The sequence below is a fragment of the Podarcis filfolensis genome (genome assembly GCF_964270895.1).
Source record: "Podarcis filfolensis genome assembly, chromosome: 8".
In the NCBI taxonomy this organism is placed as follows: Eukaryota; Metazoa; Chordata; class Lepidosauria; order Squamata; family Lacertidae; genus Podarcis; species Podarcis filfolensis.
In genome coordinates this window covers 63091852-63119032 of record NC_139611.1, presented here as the reverse complement: position 1 = coordinate 63119032, position 27181 = coordinate 63091852, and the positions used below count along the sequence as shown (strand labels likewise).

General features: G+C 45.2%; 2 protein-coding genes across 2 annotated transcripts in view; one reads left to right on the top strand and one right to left on the bottom strand.

The window, feature by feature from the left end:
• Positions 1-1101: 1101 nt before the first annotated feature.
• Positions 1102-8225, bottom strand: SYF2 (SYF2 pre-mRNA splicing factor). Its single transcript, XM_083625590.1, is given in 11 exon segments — positions 1102-3181; positions 4443-4541; positions 5667-5757; positions 5875-5992; positions 6264-6389; positions 6837-6944; positions 7912-8006; positions 8009-8051; positions 8055-8084; positions 8087-8110; positions 8112-8225. Coding segments are annotated over 11 exon segments (999 nt in total). The 5' UTR covers positions 8211-8225; the 3' UTR covers positions 1102-3015.
• The window catches only part of RUNX3 (RUNX family transcription factor 3), a 235690-nt gene continuing 216642 nt past the window's right edge, over positions 8134-27181 (top strand). Inside the window, exons 1-2 of the mRNA XM_083625573.1 lie at positions 8134-8263; positions 11744-11828. The gene's annotated coding sequence lies outside the window, so the exon portion shown is untranslated. The remainder of the gene's footprint in view (positions 8264-11743; positions 11829-27181) is intronic.

Here is a 27181-nt window from a genome sequence, read left to right as displayed (position 1 = left end):
TGAGGATCACTTGTGTCTTCACAATGACATGGGTGGTGAGGCCAGATATTTAGTTTCTTCCTAAAGCCAATTCAGTTTCAGAGCTCATGCTTCCTTGTTAGTGACATGGCATGCACCGGGCATCTCTGGCAGCTATTACAAAATTAAATTAACTAGGAACTGTGCCCCTGTTCGCTCTGCTCTACAACCCTTCTGACGTTCCCTCCATTAAAGCACCATGAGCTTCCCCTTCCCACACCAAGCAACTGCTAAGCTTGCTTTCCCCCTTCCCAGCCCCATGTTTGAAGCCACTTCTAAAACCCTGCTTTCACTCACATCCATGCCTTTTTTTGTGCAACCCCTTCCTTGCACACAACACATCCCCATGGTAACCTGCATCTTCTGCCGTCCACACATTGCAACTACCAAACAACCTTTTAATCTGCCCAATTACAAAGTCACTACCCCCTATTCTTCAGTCCCTTTCATGCACCTGCTTTCATCTTAACCCACTCCTTTTCCCTCTGCCATTTTTTCAACCCTTGCACACCATTTTCATGCCTTATTCCCTCTCAAGCCCCTTTGTCCATACCCAATTATTACATTCACCCCCTTTCCATTTTTTTAACTCCTGCATGCACCCCAGCTGATACTATGTATGCATCATAAACATACAGGATTGTATCTTAAGACCAAACCTTTCGGCTTGTTCCGTTAGGGAAGATTAAGTTCAGCTGATGGCTGCTGTACATATGTGGGTTTTTGCTTGTTAATAAAATACCTCATTTTATTATCTACATTGAATCTGGAACTTCATGTTGGAAGACAACACATGGAACAGGGTTGAAATACACTTGGGAAGGTGCTATGGGATATTTGAGGGTTCTGCATCCTTTGTGGCAATTTTCTTAGGTACATGACCATAGAGGGTGATTTTGGGCAGGGTTTGCAACAGCAAATTTTGTCACTTTAATTAGGTGAGCCACCCTTCCTAATTGGTTCAGGTTAGATTCATCCTGCTCTCTTCTGGCTTCTTTCTGCCTCCTCAGGAAAGGAATATTTACAGTAAGCGCCTACTGTTCTGGTAATCACTTTCCAGTTTCTTATAGCCACACTGATAACTTATGAAAACTATAAACTATTCTTATTTCAAGTACAAGAACTGCGTGTGTATTGACAGTTATCAAAATTCATCAATAGGTGCCACTGGCCAGACTGTGGAGTACCTGGTATGTGATGCCAGGTTTTACATACGACGTGTCTGGCAAATTCCTTCTCTAGCTTTCCCTTTACAATAGTAGGAATTCTAAAACTGAACAAAGCAGTGAGTCCGTTTCTCCAAGTCACCTATAAGGAAGGTATCTTCTGGCAATTCATGTGTGACAAATACATGCTGCAACCTTCATGAGTGCATGGCCACCTCCAAGAGCCCTACTGGGCATTGTTGTGAGATTAGGCAACTCTTGTTGTATTCTGGAGTCATCCTGCATTCATACCAGGGAATAAAACACAGGTTATGTATCGGTGGGCGTGCAGGAGGTCCTCCAGTCCATTTTTCCCCCTTATGACTTGTAACACATGATCCTCTTCAATGATGTCATTATTCCCTTCTGAGGCACAGGATAGCAGCCACAAAACTCCATTTCCACCCCCACCCCCAAGTTAGGGGGCTTCATTTATTGCTTAGGCTTCCCTTTTTCTGATCCTTCTAAACTGCTCTTTCGTTAACATGGAAACTGGAGGGAGTTGCCAGTTACTGAAGACACATGTCCCTGCCGCTCCTAGGCATTGGGAGGTGTTAAGCCATTTGTCTTCTAAGGGCCTCCTGCTTGTCCACTTGAAAGAACATCCTGGCAAATAACCAATGTTCTTCAACAAAAGCAATATTGGAGAACTGGGTACATATACAGTACATAATTTTGCATTTCTAAAAGCATAAACCCCATATTGTTAAAACATGTTTTGGTGTCTGTTAATCCTGAATAGCCAGACGTGGTTAAGTTACTCCCACTTGCTTCAAAGGCAGGACTATGTAAATGATTTGCCTACTTTGGAAAGAGCAGCCCTAACTCTTCATATTTTAATTTGTACCACCACTTGGCTCCTTTACCACCACCACACATTTCCATTCAGTCAGCAAACCAGGCAAAGTTCTGCACTACCCGATTTACCACAAGAACAGGGGTGAGGATCCTTTTCCGGCTAGTGGCCAAAGTTTTCATCTCCCCACCCCTGGTGAGCCAAATTTGACAGGTGGGCCCCACTAGTTGGAACTTCAAAGCGCGCGAATAAGTTTGTACTGCAATCCTGTTAAAAGGGAAAAGCTTTTAGCTGAGTTTCTCTGCAAACCCCATCCTGAATCAGGAAGGTGTTGGCATGGAATCCTGCTAAGCTGAGCAGGATTTGACCCCAGCTCATCAGCTTTCTGTCTTGGCTGCGGACACCTGTTCCCTGCTGGGAGTATGTGTGCATAACCAAGGGAGGATTTAATTCAGCCTCTTGTCCATCAACTAAAATCATAACTGTTGACAGGCAGGTGGATATGGCTTGGAAAATGGCTTCGCAGGCCAAACAGAAACCTCTGGTAAGTCAAAATTAATCCATCTTTTTAAAGTTTTACATAGTTGGATAACTAATTTAATCAAACCAACATACAACTTGCAGATTTACATTTGAGCTTGAGTAAAAATGCAGCCTTTTACCATGTACAAAGGCAGTGGTTTTCAAAGAAACCTCAGATACATTAAAAAAACCTGAAACAAAGTTGCTTTAGCTGGAACCTAGACTTAAGATATGAAAAGGAACAGAAAAGGGGTTCTCTGCCAAAATTCAAATGATGGTTTTTCTATGGTTACATACCTATTTCTGTTCAAGACAAATTTGTTCTTGAGGAGCAATACTTCTTGGACTAGCTTAATGTTCGTACTACCTTGGTTTACAGTTGAAGGTGCTTTTGCAAAACAGGTTTTACACTTAGGGAATTTTTGAAAAACCAGGCCGGCTACAATGCTGAACCTGCCTCTGGAACTTTCTAGCTTAGACAGCTGTTCCTCTTTCCAAGTTCTGTTTAATCTCTGCAGTATATTTCCCATAGAACCTCTCAGCCTTCTTGTTGAACTTGGCATTTCTCTCATTAATGTAGTCAATATCTGCATCATCATTGTATGATCGTCTCCGGCTGTACTTTTCACGTTTTTGGATTCTGGAAGGAAAATTAATGCAGTGAGACTGTGCCTAATGCAAACATCTGTTCAAGGACAATTTTTCTTTTTTTGTGCCACTACCTTTCAGCTCCAAATGCTTGAAGAAGTTTAAATAAGAATTAAAGTCAACAGAATTACCACATTTTTTGCTCTATAGGACGCACTTTTTCCCCTTCAAAAATGAAGGGGAAATGTGTGTGCGTCCTATGGAGCAAAGACGCCATAGCCCCGCGGCCCTCTCCCGGCTGGAGAGGTGACGCGCGGCTATGGCAGGAGCCTCTATAGCCGCGTGTCATCTCTCCAGCCGGGAGAGCGCGCACGGGGCTAAAGAAGCCCCCCGCGACCCTCTCCCGGCTGGAGAGGTGACGCGCGGCTATGGCAGGAGCCTCTATAGCCGCGCGTCACCTCTCCAGCCGGGAGAGCGTGCACGGAGCAAAAGAAGCCATAGCCCCGCGACCCTCTCCCAGCTGGAGAGGTGACGCGCGACTATGGCAGCAGCCTCTCCGCTGCGCCTTTCCGCTGCTCCCTGACCTGCTCTTTGGGGCTGGTGGTGGGCTTCCCCCCACCAGCCCCAAAGAGCAGGTCGAAAGGAACCTGAAGCCTGGAGAGCGAGAGGGGTCGGTGCACACCGACCCCTCTCGCTCTCCAGGCTTCCAAGGTAGCCGCCTGAACGCACCTTAAATGGCACCTTGTTTTAGAGCGGGAAAACAAGAGGGGGGAAATTCTCCCCCTTTCTGCGCAGCGCCTCCTGCTGCTTCGGTGAAGGGGCACTGGGCAGAGAGGGGGAGAATTTTTTTTTCTTGTTCTCCCCCCTCTAAAACAAGGTGCGTCCTATTGTCCGGTGCGTCCTATGGTGCAAAAAATACGGTAAATAACAGAATTAAAGTCAATTAAGAGTCAAATTGTCAAAAAACCCAAATAGCAGGAGACTATTTAAAAGACCTGACTACTTTAAAAGACTATTTAAAAATGTTTTTACTTGTCTTGGGGGGGGGGGAGCAGAATAGAGAGACAGATGGAGTTTCAATGGAACGGCCTCCCAGGTTTTGAGGCTATGACTGAAAAAGCTTTGCTAGTCATAAGGATGAACAAAATGGCTGAAAAGGGTGGAAGCTGGAGCTGGACTTCATAAATAGATCTCAACATTTGTTTGTGTGTGGTGGGCGGGTGGGGGTGTCATACAGGACAAGATGCTCACAAAGTTCTTTTAAGAAGCCCGACATTGTAATTAGTTAATGTTTCATTTGCTTTTGTACTTACTGTTTTTCAAGATCCGAAACCATTCTATCAACCCCTTCTTTACATGGCACATGAGTTCCGTGGAGAAGGCTATTTGAAGTCGGAAATAAATCTTCGCCACTGAATGGGGGGGGGGGGGAACAAACCCAGACACTTTAACCAGTCCATTACTGACAGTATTAACATACATGTCTTCTAGATTTCATGCCCAGCAAGTCTCTAATCAGTTAATGGGGGCAAGAGATTTTCCTACTGAAACAAGTACAGTAATACCTCCCTGAACGTCTGCCTTGTCTAGCATCCATTCAGGTGAACGTCCGTGGCAAACCCGGAAATACCGGAACAGGTTACTTGCAGGTTTGCTGCTTGCGCAGAAGAGCTAAATTGCACTCAGCGCATGCGCAGAAGCTCAAACTGCTCCGCCCGCGCGCGCAAACACGGCACTTCGCCCTGCGTCCTTTTCAGCTAGCGGCTAGGGCTATGAAATGGATCCGGGCTGCAAAACGAAGTACAACTGTAGCCAGACATTGTGTATAGATGGGCTTTGAAGACACTCGAACTCAGGGCGCAAGGGAGAAATGTGCTAAGAGGAAGGCACGCTTGGCAAATCCACACCGAGATCAACTTCCGCCCGGAAACAAATGTCCCCACTGTGGAAGGATGTGTGGATCCAGAATTGGCCTCCACAGTCACTTATGGACTCATTGTTAAAACCGTGTTTATGGAAGACAATCTTACTCGGCTACGAGTGATTGCCAAAGAAGAATAGACAGTTGTCTTGACCTTCTGAGGCTTAGCTGGGATCTGTCCACTTAGCCACAGCAGGTTCTCTCACAAGGGTCCAGTTGATAAAATCACCCAAGTGCAGATGGTCCTGCTGCTCTTTCTCACAGAGCAGTTGCAACCAATTACCCTTTTGCGAGAAGTGGAGGTACACAGCATGCCTGGCAGCAGAAGCACTGAGTGGAAATGGCAATTCTTTGCTGTCTGCTGCTGCTACTGCACCTCTACCTCACAAGGCATTAGGAACCGATGGCCTCTGTGAAGGACAAGGAGGAACCCAGCTCCTTCAAGTTATTCTCCAAGGTACCAGAACACTTATGTCTTTTTTTAAGATGCTGTATTAATTTTTGCATTTGTATGCTTTTTAGAATTGTAAGTCACTCTGACACTCTTGATGTAAGTGCCAAATAAATGTTAATAATGCTAATACTAATAATATGGGGCAGACAAAATAAGACTTACCTTTCTTCTCTGAGTTTTTCATATTTCTCCAGGTCAGGTCTGATCTGCTTGGTCAACCTCTGGTACTGGCGTAACTGAGCTGCTGCATAATCTATGAAGTAAAAAAAAAAAGTCTATTGTACTACTAAACATAATCACTTGTTAATAAAAGCTCTTGATTTTATTCACACTCAATGGCTGGAACAGATGCGGCCAAACACCTTCTTACCAGAAAATCCAAGATCAGGATTTTTCTTCTTCCTCTTCCTCTCAAATCGTTCGGCATCCTCTGCGCTGATTTCTAACAGTTTCACTCTCTCATAATCTTCTCCTTTTGCCACACACTCCTAGCACACAGCAAGAACATACTGATATTTTGAAACGGGTCCTCTTTCAGCACAGTGAACTTTCCCAAGGCTAAATGTGTTCTGCCTGTCAAAATATAACCAAGACTGTATGCCCATGCACAGTTACTGGAGGGATGCACTCTGGTTCCTGCCATTGGTAAGAGGACCTGGGACCACTAGAAGACTGCCCCCTGCCTCCCAAGAATATCATCAAGGGGGAGACCAACCTGACCACATCCATTGGCCAGGGAAGGGACAACTGTTTGCTTACCTTTTTCTTTTCCTCCACTTTTAGTTCCCATTCTAAACGTGCCTTTTTTGCTTCCCAGTTTGTTGGCAATTTCAGCCTTTTATCTTCCTCCACAACCTCCTGGTGATTTAACTTGCGGGCTTCATTCTTTTAAAAAGGCGAAGAAACCAGAAAGATGTTTAGAAAACAGAGTTTAATTTACTACAAGTAAAACAAACATGCTAAAGAAGATCACCCTCTAGGGCAGGTGTCTCTAAGTCAGAAATCTTTGATCCACCATATGTTGCTGATCTAAAACTCCCATCGGCTGCAGCCAGCATGGTCAATGACCAGGGATGCTGGAAATTGTAGTTTACCAACATCTGGAGGGCTAAAGGTTCCCCACACCTGATTTAAGGCATCAGAAAATTTCCCAAAGCAAACTGATTGTTTTCTGACTCAAACCTGCATTTTAAAAACCCATTTTAGTGGCGCCCCTAAGCAATTGTTAGGATGTAAATTCTCATGCTGGTTTACTGCTACATATGCACTCCCTCCAAGCTAACAAGCAGGGACCAGAACTGTTAGCACCAACCCCATAATGAGAGATCTCACCCTTTTCAAATGAAGCTCTCTGAATTTCCTAAGTCGCTCCTCTCTCTTCTGTGCAGCCATCTCTTCTGTTGTAATGGAAGCAGGTTCTTCTGATGTGTCAGAAGTAGCCTGAAAAGTCACCCACACATGTTAGAAAAGCAAGATCTGCTTTTGAGATTAAGTGTTTAGTATATGAATATAAGGAACGGTTATACTCTCAGCACCATGGAAAAGTTCTATTAAGGCATCCAAAAAACATTAAGCATGTATATTTCCACAAGAACAATGTAGGACCACAGAAGCTTTCAAGCTATGTCCTTAGAAAGCCTTCCTTAGCAGTAACAACAACAAAAGAGGAAGCTCAATGATGATATTTATAGCACACCTCACCTATCATGTTAGGCAGACTGAAAAATAGAGAAAGTGAACAAGACCCCCCCAAACACAAGAGCACAAGAAAAAGCAAAATCCATGAAAATAGCCCCCAGTGCTGGCAATGCATACTCAGTTGCAACAAGGCATCTGAACTACATGGAATGGTCATGATGCCACATACATTAAAGTGTTCCCAACACAGACCTCCTGCTGCTGTCCGCATTAAGGCAGCTACGGAAAAGCTTTTAGAGAAGCTGCGGAAAAGATCAAACTGGAATTCTCTACAACATTATTTCACACGGCTCTATTTAGGGTGACATTGCAATTTTAATTATTTTAAGTTACCCCGAGTAATTTGTATGGCTCAGAAGCGTAGGCTATAAGCTCTTATAAAAGGAAATCAATAAATGTCCCCTCCCTGTCAATGCCAGAGCCATTTCCCGTCCATGCTGTACCTCCTGCAGCAGTGACAAGAGAGATAAAGAGAGATTAAAAGATCCGGCTTTCCCCATCCCCAAAAACATCCCTTCGCCATCAGCTCCTGCCTCGGGGTTCCTCAGCACTTCCTCGCCTCCAGGTCGATCCCTTTATCTACCATCCCCTCCTCTCAAACCTCTCCCTTCCCCAGTTCAGAGGCGCCCTCAGCCGTGAAGCTTCCTCATCCTTCTCCTTTCTTGGTCGGCCATTTCCTCCCCAACACTCTCCTCTCCTCTTCTCTCACCATCCCAGGCGAAGAAACACCAAGATCCTCTACCGCCGCCATCTTCCTCTTGCCGTGTTCGTAAACAATGAAGCTACTTCCTGGCTTTTCCCTCTCCCCGTTCCGCCTCTCCTAATGACGTAGACGCCTCCTAATGACGTCTAGACTGTAAAAGGAACAAACAGTAAAGGGGGGTGCCGGGGGACGACAGCGCACGTATTTAAGGAGACGCATGCGCAGTCTCTGTCGGCCTCGTGAGCGGCCGCCACTCGTCGCAGTTGCGCTGCAGCGACGCCACAAGACTGAGGAAGGAACTGCATAGCATAGCAAAAAAGGAAAAAAAGGCGTAAGAGTATGGACTGTATCAGGAAAGGTATGTATAAAGCCAGGGTTACCATATAGGCACGGCAGATCCACTTCCTGTAATTCAGATCAAGAGCACCTATTTAATGAATTAATTTTAAATTCCCTTTTTAAATCCCACTCAAAAGTCATTACCCATAAAAATCCATTCTCCCCCCAACCAAGCTATGCTTACAAATGAACATGGGATGGCAGTATAGTTCTAAGTATTCGTCCACAGATGTTAATGGAATAGAATTTGATCATTAAGTAGACCGGTCACCTTTTCTTTTCAGCTCTTCTGTGACCAAGGGCACAGCGCCTCAGAGGAGATGCAGACTGCCTTTCTCATGAAAATATTTTTTTTCTAATGGACACTGGCCTTTGGTCATGTGCAGTCCTTCCCCCAGAAACCTGCTCTGATTTTGAGCAAACGTAAAGTGGTTTGTCGTTCTGAGAATACACACCGGAACATTTAAGATCATACACAACTAAGTTCTGCTCAGAGTAGACCTATTGAAATTAATGGACCTAAGTTAGCCAAGTCCATTCTTTTCAGGGGGTCTACTCTGAGTATGCTGGATACAAGTCATTCTAAATATTTACTTAACCAGTAGACTACTTTTCCTTATCTATATGTTGTTCTAAACATTTAGTTTCCACCAGAGAAATGCCTTTAAGCTCTTCTGTGTAAAGGAAGAAATTGCGCCACAAGTAATATATATTAGAAAAAACAGTAGGGGGAGAACAACCCTGGAGGAATACTATTATGGCCTATCCACAATGGCCTCCTTATTCTTGTTGCCCCATAAGAACAGCAAGAAAAGAGATAGATAATCCACACGATAACACTTGACAACATGATGCCGTATGCCTACCTCACTTCGGCACTCTTAGCAATCAATGGTTTAGCAAGTGACCTGTTCAGTGAAATGTTAATTTATTGATCAATCAACCTAGAGATGGAAAATGAATACAAGTCAAGCAAGGGGAAATGTTTAAAGACCTGGGGGGGGGGTATCCAATGTTAGCTTCATTGAAATCTGTCTCACACTTTACTAGCCTGTTGTTCTTGAGGATGGGCATCAGTGTGGCATTCTGACCAGGCAGGTAGATTTAGGTCTACATGGCAATCTTATCAACAAGGTGAAACCGGCACCTGAGTGACAGGGAGGGAGAATCTGTGGCCCTCCAGATATTGTTGAACTCCAGGTTCCATCAGTCCCAACCAGCATGGCCAATAGGGATGATGGTAATTGTAGTTCAAAAACTACGATTACTACTGGGATGAAGAAGCTCTGTGGCCCTCCAGATGTCATTGGACTCCAGCTCCCATAAGCCCCAAGCAGCACAGCCAATGTTCAAGGATGATGGGAGTTGTAGTTCAGCAATGTCTGGAGGACATAGGTTCCCCACTCCTGCTTTACAATTAAAATAAGATGAAAATAAATGAAGGCGGGGGGGGGGGGGGAGGGACTGTTGGAGAAAGAGGTTTGGAAGAGAGATTCCTTACTCTCTTGTAGTAGAAACAAAAATTTTTTTTCCTTCCAGTAGCACCTTAAAGACCAACTAAGTTAGTTCTTGGTATGAGCTTTCGTGTGCATGCACACTTCTTCAGATACACATTTTTAAAAAAATTTTTGTTTTGACTATGGCAGACCAACACGGCTACCTATCTGTAACTGGAACTCTTGTAGTAGAGTTACACAATTTTACACAATGGGGATTGCTCCAAGCACATTAAAACTTGTTTAGATTTATATCTGCCCTCATCCACCTTTAAACGAACGTTCCCCATCAAAATACCTAGACTAGAATAAATCACAGAAACTTAACTTTCCAAATAAGTGAATTCTTTACTCACAGAGATTCCCTAAGGTAAATCAAACAAGTCTCCATCTGCTGGCAGTGAAAAAAAGTTGAAAAAGTTTCCAAACAACTCCCAATGAAAAGTACTTGGCTTGGTTACAAAAAGGATCATGCAGCATTTTGGTTAGCAAAAATGCAGTCTATAAAATCTCCCTTTTTGAGAGATTCAGTTCACTTGCAGGGAGCCACGTGGCTCCTTCTTTGCTTGATCCAAGAAGCACAAAGAGGAAAAAAGAATGAGAAATGGGGGAGCAAAGGCAGCTGATAGCTTGCACACCCACTCTGGTAACTTGAGTTCAGGTCTCAGGTTAACCCTTTCATGCAGGCATGTATGAACTGTAAAGGTAAAGGTACCCCTGACCGTTAGGTCCAGTCGCGGACAACTCTGGGGTTGCATGCTCATCTTGCTCTATAGGCCAAGGTAGCCGGCGTTTGTCCACAGACAGCTTCCAGGTCATGTGGCCACCATGACTAAGCCGCTTCTGGCGAACCAGAGCAGCACACGGAAACGCCATTTACCTTCCCACTGGAGCGGTACCTATTTATCTACTTGCACTTTGACGTGCTTTCGAACTGCTAGGTTGGCAGGAGCAGGGACCAAGTAACAGTCCAAGCAACGGACCAAGCAATGGGACCAAGCTCACCCCATTGTGGGGATTCAAACCGCCAACCTTCTGATCGGCAAGCCCTAGGCTCTGTGGTTTAGACCACAGCTCCACCCGTGTCCCTTGTATGAACTGCAGTAACTGTATATTACAACGAAAACTTCTTAGCTATAAGCTTGGTTCAGCAGGGTAATAAAAGAATCAGAGTGAACTGGGGAACTTTGAAAGAAATTGCTTGGGAAATGGTTCATTTGCACACAGTGACTGCATTTTGATGTCATGATAAACTATGGTAGGGATGGGGAAGCTGTGGCCATCCAGATATTGCTGGATCAAAACTCTTATCATCCTTGACCATTGGCTATGTTGACTGTGACCGATTGGGGTTGGAGTCCAACAAGATCTGGAGGACTCCAACAATATGACAGGACTGAATCTGTGTGAGCCTCTTCCAGCATGGCTGTGAGGTGGAGCTTGGAATCTTTCACCTCCATCTTTGTTTCACTGAGGCTTGTCCTGTTGTTTAAAGCTGACAAAGTGTGGTTAATTATAACTATGGTTCCTTGAACCAATCCAGCTTTGTAAGCCTTATAAGCCATGCTTTGAAAGTGGTTTGATTCACGCAAACCATAGATATAGATTTAGGTATAACAGCCCCCACTCCCACCGAGCCTAAGGGTATTTATTGTCACAATAAACCACAGTTTGTCATAACATCCAAATGCAGCTAATCTCAAAAGTAGCCTTGAGCTCCATGACTGAGCAAAGGTGAAGTAAAAATCCCTGTGCCTAATGCACCACACAGCCTCCTTAAATCAAAGTTTTAATAAATGTTATGTTGAGTAGAAGTGCTTTTAAAGTGTGTGTAAAATGGTTTTGGTGCTGGTGAATTTTCATGAGGACTTAAGAAAAATTGCAAACCGATGTGGAAATGTGGAGAACTGAACTTAAATTTCAAAAAAATGAGAGCAAGAAATGGAAATTGGCAGATTTGCACGTCCATAACCCTTTCCTCATTGTTTTACTCTTTCATTTAGGTTCAACAAGATAAAAGGGGCATTGGATTGCTTTCACTGGCTTTCTTAATCCTAAAGAACTTTGAGAAGAGAGCAAGTGAAAATTGTGAGTAGAAATAAATATCTACCTATTTTTTTGGGGGGGGGGTGTCAATACCTCTTTAAATTACATCCTGACTTTTTTTTTCCTGTTGGACTGCAATTGTAATCATTCAAAGCCCACAGACACATAATCGTTTGGCCAGGGAGCAAAAAGACCCTGACTGATGCGCTTAACAAAAATTAACCTGGTTACAGTGGTACTCTGTTGAAAATGAGAAAGTGCAGGGGATCAAAATCAATGCCTTCACAGCCAAATGACTGCAGGACTGGCTTTGAATTTCAGCTAAATGCCCTTAAAATGACGATCTTAATTGCATTATATTAAAGCCCCTGATCAGATAGTTCAGATGATGATAATCTATCACATTGGATGTGGATGGCAAGGGGAAAAGGGGAGATGATATCTCTTATGCAGAGGTTGGCTCAGGACCTCCACGCGCTGTCCAGAGCTTCCCAAGGCTAGGTTACCCATGTCCATCTTGTTGGGCAACAGCTTTCATCATCCCTGATCATTGGTAGCCTTGGGTGTTGGAGTTGTTGGCAGCTGGAGTCCAGCAACATCAGGAGGGCCCCAAGTTCTCCATCCCTGCATAGCCTCACTCAGAGCTTGCAGGCATCCCACACACAAGAAACTTAGAGAACACATTGTGCCTGGAACAGCTTTGGACCCATTTATTAACTTGTAGCATTGTGTGATTATTTGCACGTGTAAATTGACCATCTATAGATAGCTTATTACACAGCTTTGATTGAAATACAGTGGATTTTTCTTAGCAGTACAGAGGAACCTCGTGTTACGTACCGTCCTCCTTATGAATGCCTCGGGTTACGAGCTCCGCTAACCTGGAAGTAGATGCTCCTGGTTGCGAACTTTGTCCCAGGATGCGAGCGGAAGTCGCCGGCGGTGTAGCAGCAGGAGGTGCCATTAGCGAAAGTGTGCCTCAGGTTAAGAACGGTTTCGGGTTACAAACGGACCTCCGGAACGAATTAAGTTTGTAACCGGAGGTACCACTGTAGCTGGGCAGCAGACTGAGCAGCCACAGAATTAATCTCTAGAGCCACGTCTCCCGCATGCTATGGGGAAATGTATTTCTTCTTAAATTACAATCAGCATTATAATTTAATTCCCAAACATAATTTCCAAGTTTGAACCTGTCTGTATAAATCAGGGTCCTTGCGGCGGCTTGATGTGTAGTACGTGGCCCCTCTAGGAAGAGTCCTGGGTTGATCAGGCCAAAAGCCCATCTCATCCAGCACCCTGGGAGGAATTCACTGTAGCTCTGACTTAAAGGATCTCAGTTGTGTACCAGTTGCACTAGCAGAATGGCTTGCACAAGACAAGGCACAGGAAGAGGAGGTGCAGGCCCATCTGGCTCAGTGTTGCCTACACTGACTGGCAGTGGCTCTGTAGGATTTCAGACTGAGTTCCCGCCCAGCCTCACCTGGAGATGCCGAGGATTTAACCTTGGACCTTTTGCACGCAAAAGAGATGCTCCCCCACTGAACTAGAGCCGTTTCCCAAATGTGAGCCACTGATGCATTTTCATTCCATGTTTGCCTGCATTTTTGCCTGCATGTTTGCCTGCATTTCACACATGTGCAGCGAGAACCTCTGCACAGAAACTACACAGATTCCTGCGTGAATTCCTGGGAGCAGTTATTTGCATTGTTAGCAAACCTGCTTCTTGCAACCAGCCCTTTCTTCCTTCTTAGCCAATATTTGATCATCTCCCCACCGCTGCTGATAAATTACTATGATATTTAAAGATCTTCTTGAGCTTTGCTGAGCGATGCCTCTAAGTGGCTTGAGAGTGGAGATTTTGCTTTGCAGTACCACTCGTCATCTTCTGGTGGGTAAAACTCTTTTCCTTTTTAAAAGCCGGAACCTTGCAGAGTTTCCTGCAGAAGAGGGGCGAAAGGCATTAGCTCTGCATTTAAAATGAAGCAGATTTACAGTATATATCACAGAAATATAGAATGTCAGTAGCAGTCAGCAAGGACTCAAATACCCATAATCTTTCTCTCTCTCTTCTTTCCGGAGTTTAGGACTCTATGATGCAATCCAAGCAGAGAGCTAAATCCTGAAACATTTTGGTGCTGCTCTAATTTGGGTTCATCATTATGTCAAAAATGGTTCAATTCCAGTATATTGTTATGAGTTTTGGCAGGGGGGAAGGGCTAGGCTGAATGCCTGGGCCCCCTTCTAATTCCTAGATCCAACACTGAGTCAAGGAATAACCAGGCCAGCCTGGGAGATGGATCGCTAAGAGATTGACGGAAAGGGGGCTCCATGCCAGATGACAAATGGATGGAGCCCCTCCAGCTCTTAGATAGTTAAGTGGAAAAGGCCTAAGTTTGAGAGCAGAGTTTGCTGTGATGTGGCCTAGAGGAAAAAGATGCAGGCTGGAGAGAAAATCCAGAACAGATTTAGGGGGTGCTCAGCCAGTGTTCTGTTGTGCAAGCAGGAATCCTTGTGTTGATGGAAGAGGGGAGTTAGCACTGCATTGGATTCCACCCTAAATATTTAATTTGAGCTACTGCATTTAATAATAGAGAGGAAGAAACACAGACCAAACTGGACATGATTCAGGTAATGTGGCCACTGGACTCCTCTGTCTGGCCCTTGGGACCCTTCATTCCTTCCTCTAGCTCTTTTGCCTGATTGAAATGTGTCCTTGAACTGTGATAAGGCCTCTTGTTTGCCTGGATGCTGTGATGTGTGGGGTGTGTGTGGATGGAGTGTGGCCTTCTGCACAAAAGTAAGATTCAAATCTGGAATGCCTTCCCTCAGGTAATTTGTGAGGTAGAGACAGTAATGGCCTTTAAGAACCTCGTAAAAATGTGTGTTTACCCAAGAAGCCTGTTCTTGCACCCTGACACCTAATTCTCCATTTTGTGCACGTCTCGGCTTTATGGACGACATAGTTTTCAGCTGTTTTCAGCTAGTTTTTAGGAAAGTTTTATTGATTGCCATTGCTGTATTCTTTTTTAAAAAATGTAAACTGCTTAGAGATTTTCAAAAAATATTATTCTCAATGGTTTTATACAAAAAGAAAAGTCCCAAAGAGACTTAGCTAGAGTTGGGAAGGACTGTGAAAACCCCAGAAAAATAGGGGGGAAAACCCAGGTTTTTTTCCGGAAAAATTGAAAAAAAAAAGTATGTGGAATATTCAAAATATATCAAACTGTTTTTCCCCCCTTTATTTTTTCTCCCCCCAATTTTTCGGTTCCCCCCCCCAGGCCTTCCCATCTCTAGACGATAAATTACAAAGAGGTAAAATCAGTTAAAGTCATTTTTTTAAAAAATTGTGAAAACAACGTCCAGTACAAAATTTCTCAAATGCTTATTGAACTTTACAATAAGAACAAGTCCTAAAATGTTAAGCAGCACACATATTTCCAAATAAATAAATAATAAATTGGTTGCTCTGCCCCACTTGCCTTTAGCTCCACCTACTTTTGCCTTTGGCTCCACCCATCACTGGCATGTGACCCCTGGAAGGATTTCCATGAAGGGGTGCGGCTCTTGGGCTAAATATGGTCTCCCACCCCTGGTATTATGACTTGGGTAATAACTCTTGGCGCCATAATAATGGTGTAAATATTGTATTCCTGTTTTCATTCATGGAGGAGTTGAGTGACAGCTGATGGCAGGAGATGGTGGACCTTTGGCATGATCCAACATGGCTGTTCATTCAGAAGACCCTCTTGCTCTTCATGTCCACAGTGCCTGGGGTGGGATAACAACAACAACATAGCACTTGGTTGCACGAAACACAGCAGGCCTGCTGTGTGCCTGCAGAACAGTAACACAGATTGGGCCCTCCCCACCCTCATGTTGGGGGCATTGTGTCACAGGAAATGAGCGAAAGGAGAGTAAACTCTCCAGGCACCAAGGGGAGGATAATGTAATGCTTCCCTCAGATCAATGTGGATTTTGGTTTGCGAGTTATTAGGCCAAGGTCATAAACAACCCCTGTGACCACAAAAGTAAAATAAAACAATAAATCTCGATTTTATCTCCTGTGCTGCCTTTTCACTACTACTACTTATTTTTCACACACACCCTTTGAACCAAAAAACACCCTTAAGCATCTATTAAATATTGCACAGGCTATACTTGTATGTGTGAAGATAGAGTCTGGAGGATTTGGACTATGAATGAGGATTAGGGTGACCATGTGCCCTCTTTTACAGAGGACAGTCCTCTCTTTGAAGTAGTCATCTACTTGAAGGGCTGCATGGTCCAAGTCCTATTTATAAAGAACCGTAAGAAAGAAGTGTGGAGTGGGACAAAGAGCTTGAAGTAGTTGCCCAACGACAGTTTGCAGCACCTGGACAGCAGATTGAGCAGTCACACACAGGCCACCAGGTGAGTCATCTTCACTATGGTGTGATGTATTGTCCTATTTAAATAATTGTAATTATTTATAAAATTGCACTTAACGCCACATACAGAGACACACACAAGCACATGGGTCTGCCACCCCTGCTCATTCCATTTGCCAACCCTACTTGCCCCTTTGCCAACCCCCTTTCTCCACATCTGGCCAACTGCAACGTGACAACAGCCTTACATTTGTATGTGTATAAGGAAGACACCAATTTTATGCAAACAGATGCCCTCCGTGGTCCACTCTCTTGGCAGTCTAAGTGGCCACACTCAAAGCTCAAAGGAGCTTTGAGCCTTTGATTTCCAGCATCTCCTTCAAATATAGAAAGTTGTTTCAGAGCAAATGGATCAAAGGCTCCATTCAAAGGAGGCTTGGTCTTTGCACTGGAGCATTTACTGAGCTCTGGGGTCAGGGTCATCACCCTGATTCTTCTTCATTTAGGGCAAGGACCCAGGCCACCCACTCAAGCCACACTTTCCGTGAGTGTTTTTGCCAGGCTGGAAGTTGCCCTTAAACTCTGAGAATGCTTCTTGCTTGACTGAATGGAGGATACTAAGTTGTGTGTGTTAGAAACTAGCTTACAATCCCAAGGTAAAATTCACATTTGTTTATCTGACCACTTTTGCATTTGGCCCCACCCACTTTGAGGATATGGCCCCCAGAAGGTTGCCCAGTAGAGAATATGGCCCCCAGGCTGAAAAAGAACTTAATTCTGAGTAGACATGCATGGGATTTCATTTTAAGAGTGTCTGAATAAAGGAGGCGAGAGAAAAACCTTTGAATGTTGTGTTTATACACATGGGTTGTATGGAGTGTTAGGGGAGAGATAGTACCACTGGTGGGGTACACGTCATGGTTCTTCTGGGGTAGTTTGGCCAATTTTGGTCCCCACCCTGCACTCAGCTCTCACTTGTGGCTCCTAGAAGCTGTCAGCGTGCAACAGTGGCCACACCTGGGAAATGGCTATCTGACTGGCTAAACCAGGTGAGGGTAGCCAATGGGTCTGAAACCCTTGGTGAATTAGGAACTTCCCCTGCATGTGAAGACAGGCTCTGGCAGATTGAGCAGATGAGACCAATACTGGGCCCAGTGTTCAAGAAGGTGATTTATGCACATGCTGTAGAGGGAAGTAGCGGGCAGTTGGGGCTTGTCGGCATGAGAAGGTAGTCCATCTAGGAAAAGAAAGACTCTGATCCTAAACCTCTGCTGCCTTGTGGGATATCTTTGGGAGAAGAAAAGGCTAAGGAGTAAATCCTACACAAATCTGGAGTGGAGTCCCTAAGACAGTTGGATGGAGCCTTGTATGCCTTCTTCTGTCAACTCCTGCAGCCAAGCTGGTGCCAAATGTATTGCTCTGCTTTCCTTTGGTCCACATGAGGAAGGCCAGGTCTTGTCATCTGGGCATCCCAGGACCTCCATACTCACTGCCCAGGCTTGCGACCTGGGGAGGTCACTTCAGTGCTGCTATCGCAGCGCTTTGACTCCCCCTGCCCCAAAAGGCGCACTCCATTGTCTCTAAAGACAGACAGATGCCAACAGCACATGAGACATACTGTTCTGTCAACCCAGCCTTTCTGTGCCACCTGTTAATGTGTAGCTACTACCCTTGGTGCAGCACATTCCAGAAACTGACAGCAATCATTTGTTTGTGCCAAATGAAAACTTACTCTAATGGATCACTAGAGATGGGAACCCACACGCTGTCCAAAGGGCCACCTCCCCCTGCCTGTTCTAATGGCATATAAGAGCTAGTTTGTGAACTTCTCTCTCCTGCCCCCTACCTTGCCCTGCCCCTTTTCTTGAAAATATGACCACATCATTTACTTTCCTGCTTGGGCACAAGGCAGCTTTGACAAAAACGATTGAGAGCGAGCGGAATGCAGCATTAAAACAACAACAATGTGCATTTTAGTCGCCACAAAACTGAACTGAAAAAACAAAGACAAAGCAGCACCTAATGATTGCTCTCTTTGCATTTGTGTTTTCTACCAATATCTATGTCAAAAACACACTCTAGTTGTCAATAAATATTAAAAAGACAGCTGGGGGCCAGCCACTAGCTTCCATGCAGCTTCTTTAAAAATAGGAATTGACTATGATTGATCATTTTTGCTGAGAGAGGAGGGGCCCCTTCTTGTGGCCCAGTCTGGGTACCTGAAATTCATGATGACTGAAAGTAAAATTTCACTTCCACGAAGCAGCTTTTGAATTTCTTGAACGTCTGGGGGTCAGAGTGCTACAGGTCACATGTGAAGAGCAATTGGACCTCTGTAAATACACTCCAGTTCCCCCTGTTTCACAGCAACACCCTCCTATTTCCTTGCACTTGTCCCTGGTAAAACACTGTTCCTTTTTTGCTTTTAGGAGAGGTGTTGGGTACCTCTGCTTTTGCATCTTGTTTAGGGACTGGCAAATCTGTCACAGGTGGTAGACTGAGGACTTTGAATGGGACTTTGAGAGCAGGACACGAGGTTTCCCCATTGTAGCCAATCTGCGGTAGATAAGGACTCTTTGCTGCACTCAGATGGCCTTCTAGTCTACCCACTGAAACCAATGAGTGCATGGCACTTAAGTTCCTTTGGTGAGATGAAAATAAGCGTGCCTGCAATGGTGTGAGTTGGTACAACTGCATGTCTTTGGAAGCTGCAATTTGGAGTGGCTGTTTTTAAATACCATCCCTTATGCAACACAGAGCCTCCAGATTTCAGTTCTTGTATGCCTCTTTGCAAGTGATGACATGTGCCGGTACTACAGTGGGAAGAAGATGGGGAAGTCTGTCCCATTCATTTTTTTTTTTTTTTTTAAATAATATTTATTAAAATTTTTCAAAAATACAAAAAATATCACTTTACGGGACTCCCCCCTTCCCCCACCCCTACCATATTCCCCTTTCATATTGTTGGCCAAACAAGTTCCCCATTCAAATTGAAACTTAATTTGTTTTACAGTAAAAAAAAGAAAAAAAAAAAAAAACCCAGTGTTCTTTCCCCAAGACCCACCCCATGTCATTCCACAATTTCCATTTTTTAATAAAAGAAGCACCCCAGATAATAGAAACAGAAAAGGTAGAGAATAGAAAAAATATAATGAATAATAGACCAATTCAGCAAAAAATAACCAAGTTGGCAAGCCTTTGGAGTTTTAGTTCTCCCCCCCCTGTCCCCGGTTTAATTTCCCCCTGACCATCAACCCCTGGTGTCTGCCTGGAATTCTTAAGACCATAAATCACAACTTTTCCCCAACTCCTTGCTGGCTTTTTCTTTTTTAAAATTAAAAATAAATTTTTTTGAAAATCAAAATTATTATTATTATCATTATTTTTCAAAACTTTAACTTCAGTCTTTAATAAAACTGTAATAGAACTCCCTCCATTGTTCTTTCCAGGTTGTAGTCTGATTTCCCTTTGTTCCGCTGCTAAAACGTTGTAGTTCGAAAGTTTGGTAAGTCTGCAGGGATGGTTGTTATTCAGGGGCAAAACCTTACGTTCAGTCCCTTCCTTTCTTCAATAGAAAAATCTATTGTCTCCTTTAAAAAAACAAAAAAGAAAACACCCTGAAGACGAGATGTTATTTCCGTTTTGCAGCTTTCCCAGAAGATAACCAGTCCTGTAAAGTTCCATTGGTGTTTTTCCACTTTCCCAATCCTTGTAATGTCCCGAAACTCCTCAAGGGGGATTGTTGTATCTTTGTTTCCTCTAATCCAAAAGTCAATTTGTTATCCATATTCGCCATTTTGTATCCAAATTTTAACAAGTTGTAGCAAATTGTATCAAATTTAACCAGCCAAGTTCTCATAATAAAATCCACTCCGCTTTTCGACTTTGACAGCTATTTTGACAGCTGTCAAGATCTCCGACTCCTTTCACCAGGCTCTCTCTTCAGTCACCCCGGTTCCCAGGGGGGGGGGTTGCGTTTCCCTTCTCCAGTTCCTCCTCCAGCACAGTTCTTGTAGTTCCCCATCGTGAAATTTTGGATTTTTATCAGCAATGCAAGCCTTTTTGGGTCTTGGTTTCCCCGTCCTTGTTTTGGAAAGTTTACAATAGGGAGGGGACTGACTTCCTTTTTGGATCCCCCCCGCTCGTATCCAATTCGAAAAAAAAAATTTTTTTTTCCTCCTTTTGAACCCGATTTCCAAATTTACTCACGGGTTGTTGTTGAAAAGTCCGAATTTTCAATGGAAGAAGTCAGCGCTCTCCGCCGAATGGCATGCGGCTTCGCTCAGCAGGGGAAGCAGAGAACTCAAGGCACCACGCTTCTCCCCGGCACCCGATCCGTAGCCTTTAAAAAGGCTCCTTCACGAGTCGGGAGGGCGCTAACGGTGCAAGCCGAGTCTCCATGTCCACGGCCTCCGTGGCCGTGGTTTCTAAGGGTCCCCGCATCGCCGGTGCGGTAGAACCCAGCCCCTGCCGAGCAGACTCCCTCCGGAGCTCGGAGGGAGTCCGCCATTCGGCGATGGCGCCAACCCGGAAGTCCGGAAGTCTGTCCCATTCAAACAACAGTCTTTCATTCAATTAAATGAAGCCCCCTGCCCTGGATGCTTTCGACTGAGTTCATTAAAATAAAACGAGTCTTGCTGGATGTGCTGCTCATTTGCTAACATTGATTCCTTAATTGCATTTGACCCTCTACCCTAGACTCTCCATTTCCTTTAACAGACATACATGGTTAGGATTCTTGTTCTGGTGAAGTAATACTCTGATAGATCACCTGATAGGCAGAGCAGGGAAGCGGCTGAAAGGGAAAGTAGCCTTTCCCAAATGATACAAACATCCATGCAAATTTATTGGCATCTGTTGGCGATACCAAGTGTTTGGCAGAGAAACTGACTCTGCATGTGGAGATCCTTGCACGCAGAGATCCTTCTGCATCAGCCTTCACCGGCCTGGCAGTGGGAGGTGTTCCATCAGGGAAAATGGGGCACTGTTTCACCAACCTCATTATTAATTCCTCCAAGCCTGTCTTCTTACTCATAAGTAGTCCAGTGACTGGACCTGTGTGCTTGCTTCCTTCTCCTTAGCCTCAGCGTAGGCTTTGTAGAAGGATGGAGATAAAACTAGAATTAACAAACAAAAACTAGAATGTCTCATTATGTCCAGCTGCACCTACTCTTGGGCTCCCTACCTTCTGCCTCACCAGGCCCAATGGGCACCAGTCACTACTGATACCTGGTGCCCTCCAGATGTTTCAGACTACATTTCCTAGTCCCAATGTATCTAGCTAGCATGTAGTCCAAACTGGAGTTGCAGTCCAAAACATCTGGTTGGTGACAGCTGATATACATATTGTTATGAGTTTGGTGGGCTCAGTCTGGATGATGACCCAAGTTCCTTCCAGTTCTTGAGATTCTATATCTTTGGGGGTAGACTGTATCTGAGCCAGCTTGCCAAACCAGTTCCTTTCTCCAGGTAACAACTTTGATTGCCGAGTTAAGCGCCACGATCGGCAAATAAGATACTTTTTGCTATGCAACAAATGGGTGGGCATTCCTACCCCTCACATAACTGCTAGACAGGAGAACAAAAGCCCTAGAGACTGGTATGTGTGAGCTGAGCAGGAAGCAGGCTGGAAGCTGGAGACACAGAGACATGCTTGCTTTGTGCTGGATCCAAAGCTGTGACTAACAGAGAGGCAATATCTTTTGGGGTGTTCATGCTGTGAGCCCCTCCATCCTATGCTCAGGTTGTATATATGTGTAAACAAAGCCATATATCTTAAAGAAACCACAGCCTCTGCTGACCTTGGTTCCCAGGAAACTGAACTCTGGACAAATGCTGGAATCCCTAGAATATCTTACTGCTTGGAGATAGGGGTGATGTGTAACAATACAGTGGTACCTCGGGTTACAGACGCTTCAGGTTACAGACTCCGCAACCCAGAAATAGTACCTTGGGTTAAGAACTTCGCTTCAGGATGAGAACAGAAATCGCATGGTGGCAGCGGGAAGCCCCATAAGCTACAGTGGTACCTCAAGTTAAGAACAGTTTCAGGTTAAGAACGGACCTCCAGAACGAATTAAGTTCTTACCCTGAGGTACCACTGTATATGCTTCCCAGGAAGGCTGAGTCACTGCTTCCTGAGCTGTTGTTTGGAGGAGGGGGACTGCAGGCAGTTCGAGATGTGACTTGAACACCATAGACCCAAGGGTGGAGGAAGGGGGCGGTCCGCCCCGTGTGTCATCACTGAGGGGGTGACATTCTGCCTGCCTGTGACTCCCAAGCCTACCCCGAGCCGTCCGGGAAAGGGGCGGAGCTGTGCTGCCTTACCGGCGGCCTTCCCCCTTTCCCCCTTTGTTTTGACAGCTCGGGGAGGCTTGGGAGTTGCAGGCGGGCAGCGCACCGTTGCCCCCCGCTCCCGGGCTGCTTCCTGGTGGTGTGGGAAGCCTCTCCCGATCTGTCAAAAGGAAGAGGGAAGGGAGGAAGGCTGCTGGCAAAGCAGCACGGCTCCCTCTGCTCCCCGCCCAGGAAGCAGCCCGCCATGGATGGCTTGCTCTGCCCCCATGGAGATCTTGCCCCCTGGGACGCTCACCATGGGCGGTGCCCCCCCTGGGATGCTCGCTCCGCCCCCATGGCTCTGCCCCCAGGTGCACAGCATGTGCACCGCTCTGGGTGCCGGAGCAGCTAGCTCCGCCTTTGCGTAGACCAGCATCCTCTTGACCCTGGCTGAAATCATGTGATTCTGGAAGGCCAATCCTATGCTAATGCCTGTTTGTAGCTCCAGCATCTCCTGCACTCTGCCGTTATTCCCAGTAGGCTATTCCCAGTAGTGGCTGGTGCAGCGGCACAGCCCTGGACCTCTCTTGTATTGCTGCTTTCCTAAATATAAATGCAGAGTTTCTAAATCTCAGGCTTTGACACCAAAACACAGGTTTTGGAGTCCATTAGCAGGGCCTTATGGTTTTGTTTGATCTAGATGTTTTGCAAGAGAGGGAGAGAGAGAGTATAGGTAACTACCACTCTCTATCTCCATCCACTCACCATTCAGAATGAGCCACTATTGCACAAGTGCCACCCCAACCCCCCACAGTGTTTCCCAGTCGTTAAATGGGAAATTGCATGTGGCTGGAGGGGAATTTTGCAATGAAAAAAACCAACCATGCCTTTCTCCTGAACTTTCCAGCGCCCATTCTACTTCACTACTTTGCCAACCCCTGGATTATATCTCTGAAAATAAAAAGAAATGGCAATCCTGTGACTTTAGAAGGTTAGGGGTCTTTGAAGAGTTGGATCTTCGTGAGTTTCTGCATGAAACGACCTGATCTGCAACTCTTGGACTAATGCGTGCTTCCCATTTTAGCTGCTTACCAGGAATGCACTTCTTGGAATGTTGTGTCATCATCCTCAGAAGCTTAAGCATATGAAAATACAGATTTAGATTGTTATCTTGAGAGAAAACACACATCTAAATAATATTTAAATACATATTAGGTACATACATAAACACATATTTAAATACATATTTTGGAAGGGGTGTAGCTCAGTGCTAGAATGTCTGAGGAACAAGGACATGTGAGCATAATACACATTTCAAGGAAGCTCAGTGGTAGAGCATCTGCTTTGCATGCTGAAGGTCTTGGGTGCAAATCCTGGCATCTCTAGGTATGGCTAGGAGAGACCCCTATCAGAAACTTCAGATCCACACCATACATTCAAAGCATATTTGCATCACTATAACAGATACGGCTTCCCCCTGGACCCTCACAGATACCTTTGCCTGAGCCTGAAGAACCAGATGCTTCCTGCACCTGTCCAGTAGTGCTGGGGGCAGACCAGGACGGGGGCTATGGAATGGAGAAGAAGAGTTTGGATGTGGATTTGATATCCCGCTTTATCACTACCCGAAGGAGTCTCAAAGCGGCTAACATTCTCCTTTCCCTTCCTCCCCCACAACAAACACTCTGTGAGGTGAGTGGGGCTGAGAGACTTCAAAGAAGTGTGACTGGCCCTGTTACGAAAAAGGAGCAATGCAGTTGAGAGCTCCAGATGGCTGGAAAGCCAAACAGGATGTTGATGTTTTGGGACTGTACCGTGGGAACAAAGGGACAGTCTATTCTGTGCACTGAGCACCGGATGTTAGCTCAGAGTGTCACATGACCCTGTACTGGAAGTACATGGGAGGAGTTATTCTATCTCTGCTGTTGGTGTTGAGAGAGTGCAGACATGTTTTCTCTGCACTGCTGGAAAGACAGAAATAAAGGCATGTAAATACATTTCTGTCTGTCTCTCTCCCCTCCCTGGGGATGGCAGGGGGGAGTGGTTGTGTTCTTCTCACGTTTGAGAAGGATCGGCCGATAGAGATCTGGCCTTGTCTTGCCGGGAGCCGAGACGGGGGAGATCAACAAGGAATCCAAGCCGGGCACCTGGAGAGTGGCCAATTCCTCTGACTGAAGGCTTGATTCCGACAGGCCCAAGGTCACCCAGCAGCTGCATGTGGAGGAGCGGAGACGCGAACCCGGTTCCCCAGATTACGAGTCCACCGCTCTTAACCACTACACCACACTGGCTTCCATCTTCAGGCCAAAGACTTGGCCATGGAAGGCTTTGAAGTTTTCTCAAGAGAGTGGAGCTGGACGAGGGAGCTTGAAGGCAACATTTGTTGGAGCAAGTTGCTCATTTGGAGCTGTCTGTGGTCCAGCAGCTTTCCTCCAGCCTTCTCTTTGGGTTCTAGCATCAGCATGACAGCTGGCCTTGCATGCAATGCCCGTGGTCTTGAGAGGGGTGTGAATTGTTTCTTGCTTCATACTGGGCCTCTAGATGTCTAGAGGAGGCCCTAATGGGAGGAGACAGCTTTTGAAAAGTGGCAGTCAATAAGATTACTTTTGGGGTATATCAGAGATAACCAAACAAATCCAGGACTACAGTCCACCAATAAATCAAATGCACACCAAAGCTATGAGTTGATCACTTATTTATTTCATGTATTAAAATATTTATAACCTGCCCCTATAGCACTTGGTCTCAAAGCAGAGTCCATAATTCATTTTAAAATGTCAATTCATTATATGAAATAAAGCACATAAAATGATGAATAACCAACCAGCACGGATCTTAAATCAATCAGCAGATCACAGGATTAGGCATAAAGTTAATACTGATCACTACTTCTATTGTCTATTGGCACATTATGCACACTTTTAATGGAGGGGGAGCAGGTCCCAGGTGAGAGGTGATATGGTGCCAGAATGTGTATGAGGCAGGCCCTGTCAGTGGGGGATGCCTGGCTTACTAGCAGTACATGTGAAAATGATCTAGGGATCTTAGTAGAACACAAATGAGTCAACAGTATGATGCAGCAGCAAAAAAGTTAATGATTTCTAGGCTACATCAACAGAAGTATAGTGTCTAGGTCAAGACCACACTTGGAGAACTGTGTCCAAATGGTGTGATGACAATCTAGTGCAAATATAGCATACAGAGTTATAATAACAATGTTCCCAACAGTGTGGATGGTTAAGCAATATTGACTTCCATCTTGTAGCATCAGTACATAATGACTCTCAATTTTTCAGTGAAACTATTATTAAGTTGCCTTCCTTCCCTTACCCTGACTATATTGCTTAATTATTTTGATAATTTCAACCACTTCTCATCGTCTTGCTAGGCAAATTCCCAGTGATAGTGCATTGATTTCCCAAACCCCCATTGTAGTTGATTGCAATCTGGGCAAATCATTTCCTTGTCTTCCAACAAGACAGAAAATTTTAAAACAGAAGTCTGTAACCTTTTTCAGCCTTACAGGCACGTGTCCTCCTGGGAACCTTGCAAGGGCCCGTGTCAGCGGTCGGCAGAGCCAGTGAGGGGGAAGGTAGCCTGAGGGGAGTTCCAAGGGCCAAACAGACATGCCTGGAGGGCCATATTCAGTCTCCCGGCCTGTGGTTGCCCACCCCTGCTTCAACATAGCAGAAGAGTATTAACAGAGGGTTTTCTGGTAACTCTACCCACTGTGAACAGTGCTGCTTTCTAAATCCCCATCTCTTTAACTCATTGGGTCTGCAAACAGGAGAAACCAAAGTTTGGCCGAAATCTGAGTGGTTAAGAAAGAGAGAGAGAGAGAGAGAGAGAGAGAGAGAGAGGGTTCGTGAGAGAGAGAGAGAGAAATAGAAGCCAACCCATCCCCACCTTCACCCCTGTGCTTCAGAGGCAGAAATGTTGATGCATATTTCTTAGAAATGTTTGGTGCCGTTTGCAGAAATAGGAGGAAGTTGAGCAGGCGTCTCACAACACTCACTTCCTTCCTGGGCAAGGGTAAGGAGGGGCCGTCCGAAATTGGGGGGTGGGGAGCACTCAGCCAGGAACAAAAAGCCCCTTCAGAGTCTGATGGAATCTGACATGAGCTTTTGAGCTCCCCAAGTGGCGTTTATGGCTAAAGATCTGGAAAAGAAAATAAATCTTCCAGGCCTGGCATCTTGCTTTAATTAATAACATAATCAAGCTCTTGGCCAAGTGGAATGGAACTGTGTTTCGCCACTTGACGTAGGCCTTGTGAGCCAGGCGAGGGTCGGCCGGCCCTGCACTGGATAGAGTAACGCAAGAAGTGGCGCAATGACACTGGAGCGGCTTCTGTGCGGATGCCAGAGTAAATCTGAGCTGGGATTGTTTCATGCCTCCTCTCCCCTGTGAGAATCGCAACCGAATTCCTTCGTCGGAGCAGAGCGGGGCCATCTGGAAAGCTGGAGAAAGGTCTAATTGCTGAAGGGGAGAGAGAGAAAGTCGTGGTTTGGCTTACGGCAGCACTTTTAAATTTACAGTTTTCCTTTATGTCTTGTAAATGGCACAGTTCTCTGGATATATTAAATAGCACATGCAGTGTGTATAAGTGTTTTCCTGAGTGCGCCATCTGCATTATCTCAACAGGCCTTACAACAACCCTGTAAGGCAGACAGGCCTGGCAACAGCTGCAGAGTGGCTGCTTATGAAGTCCCAAGAGAGAGGGAGGACATTCTGCATAACATTTGCTAATGCTAATTT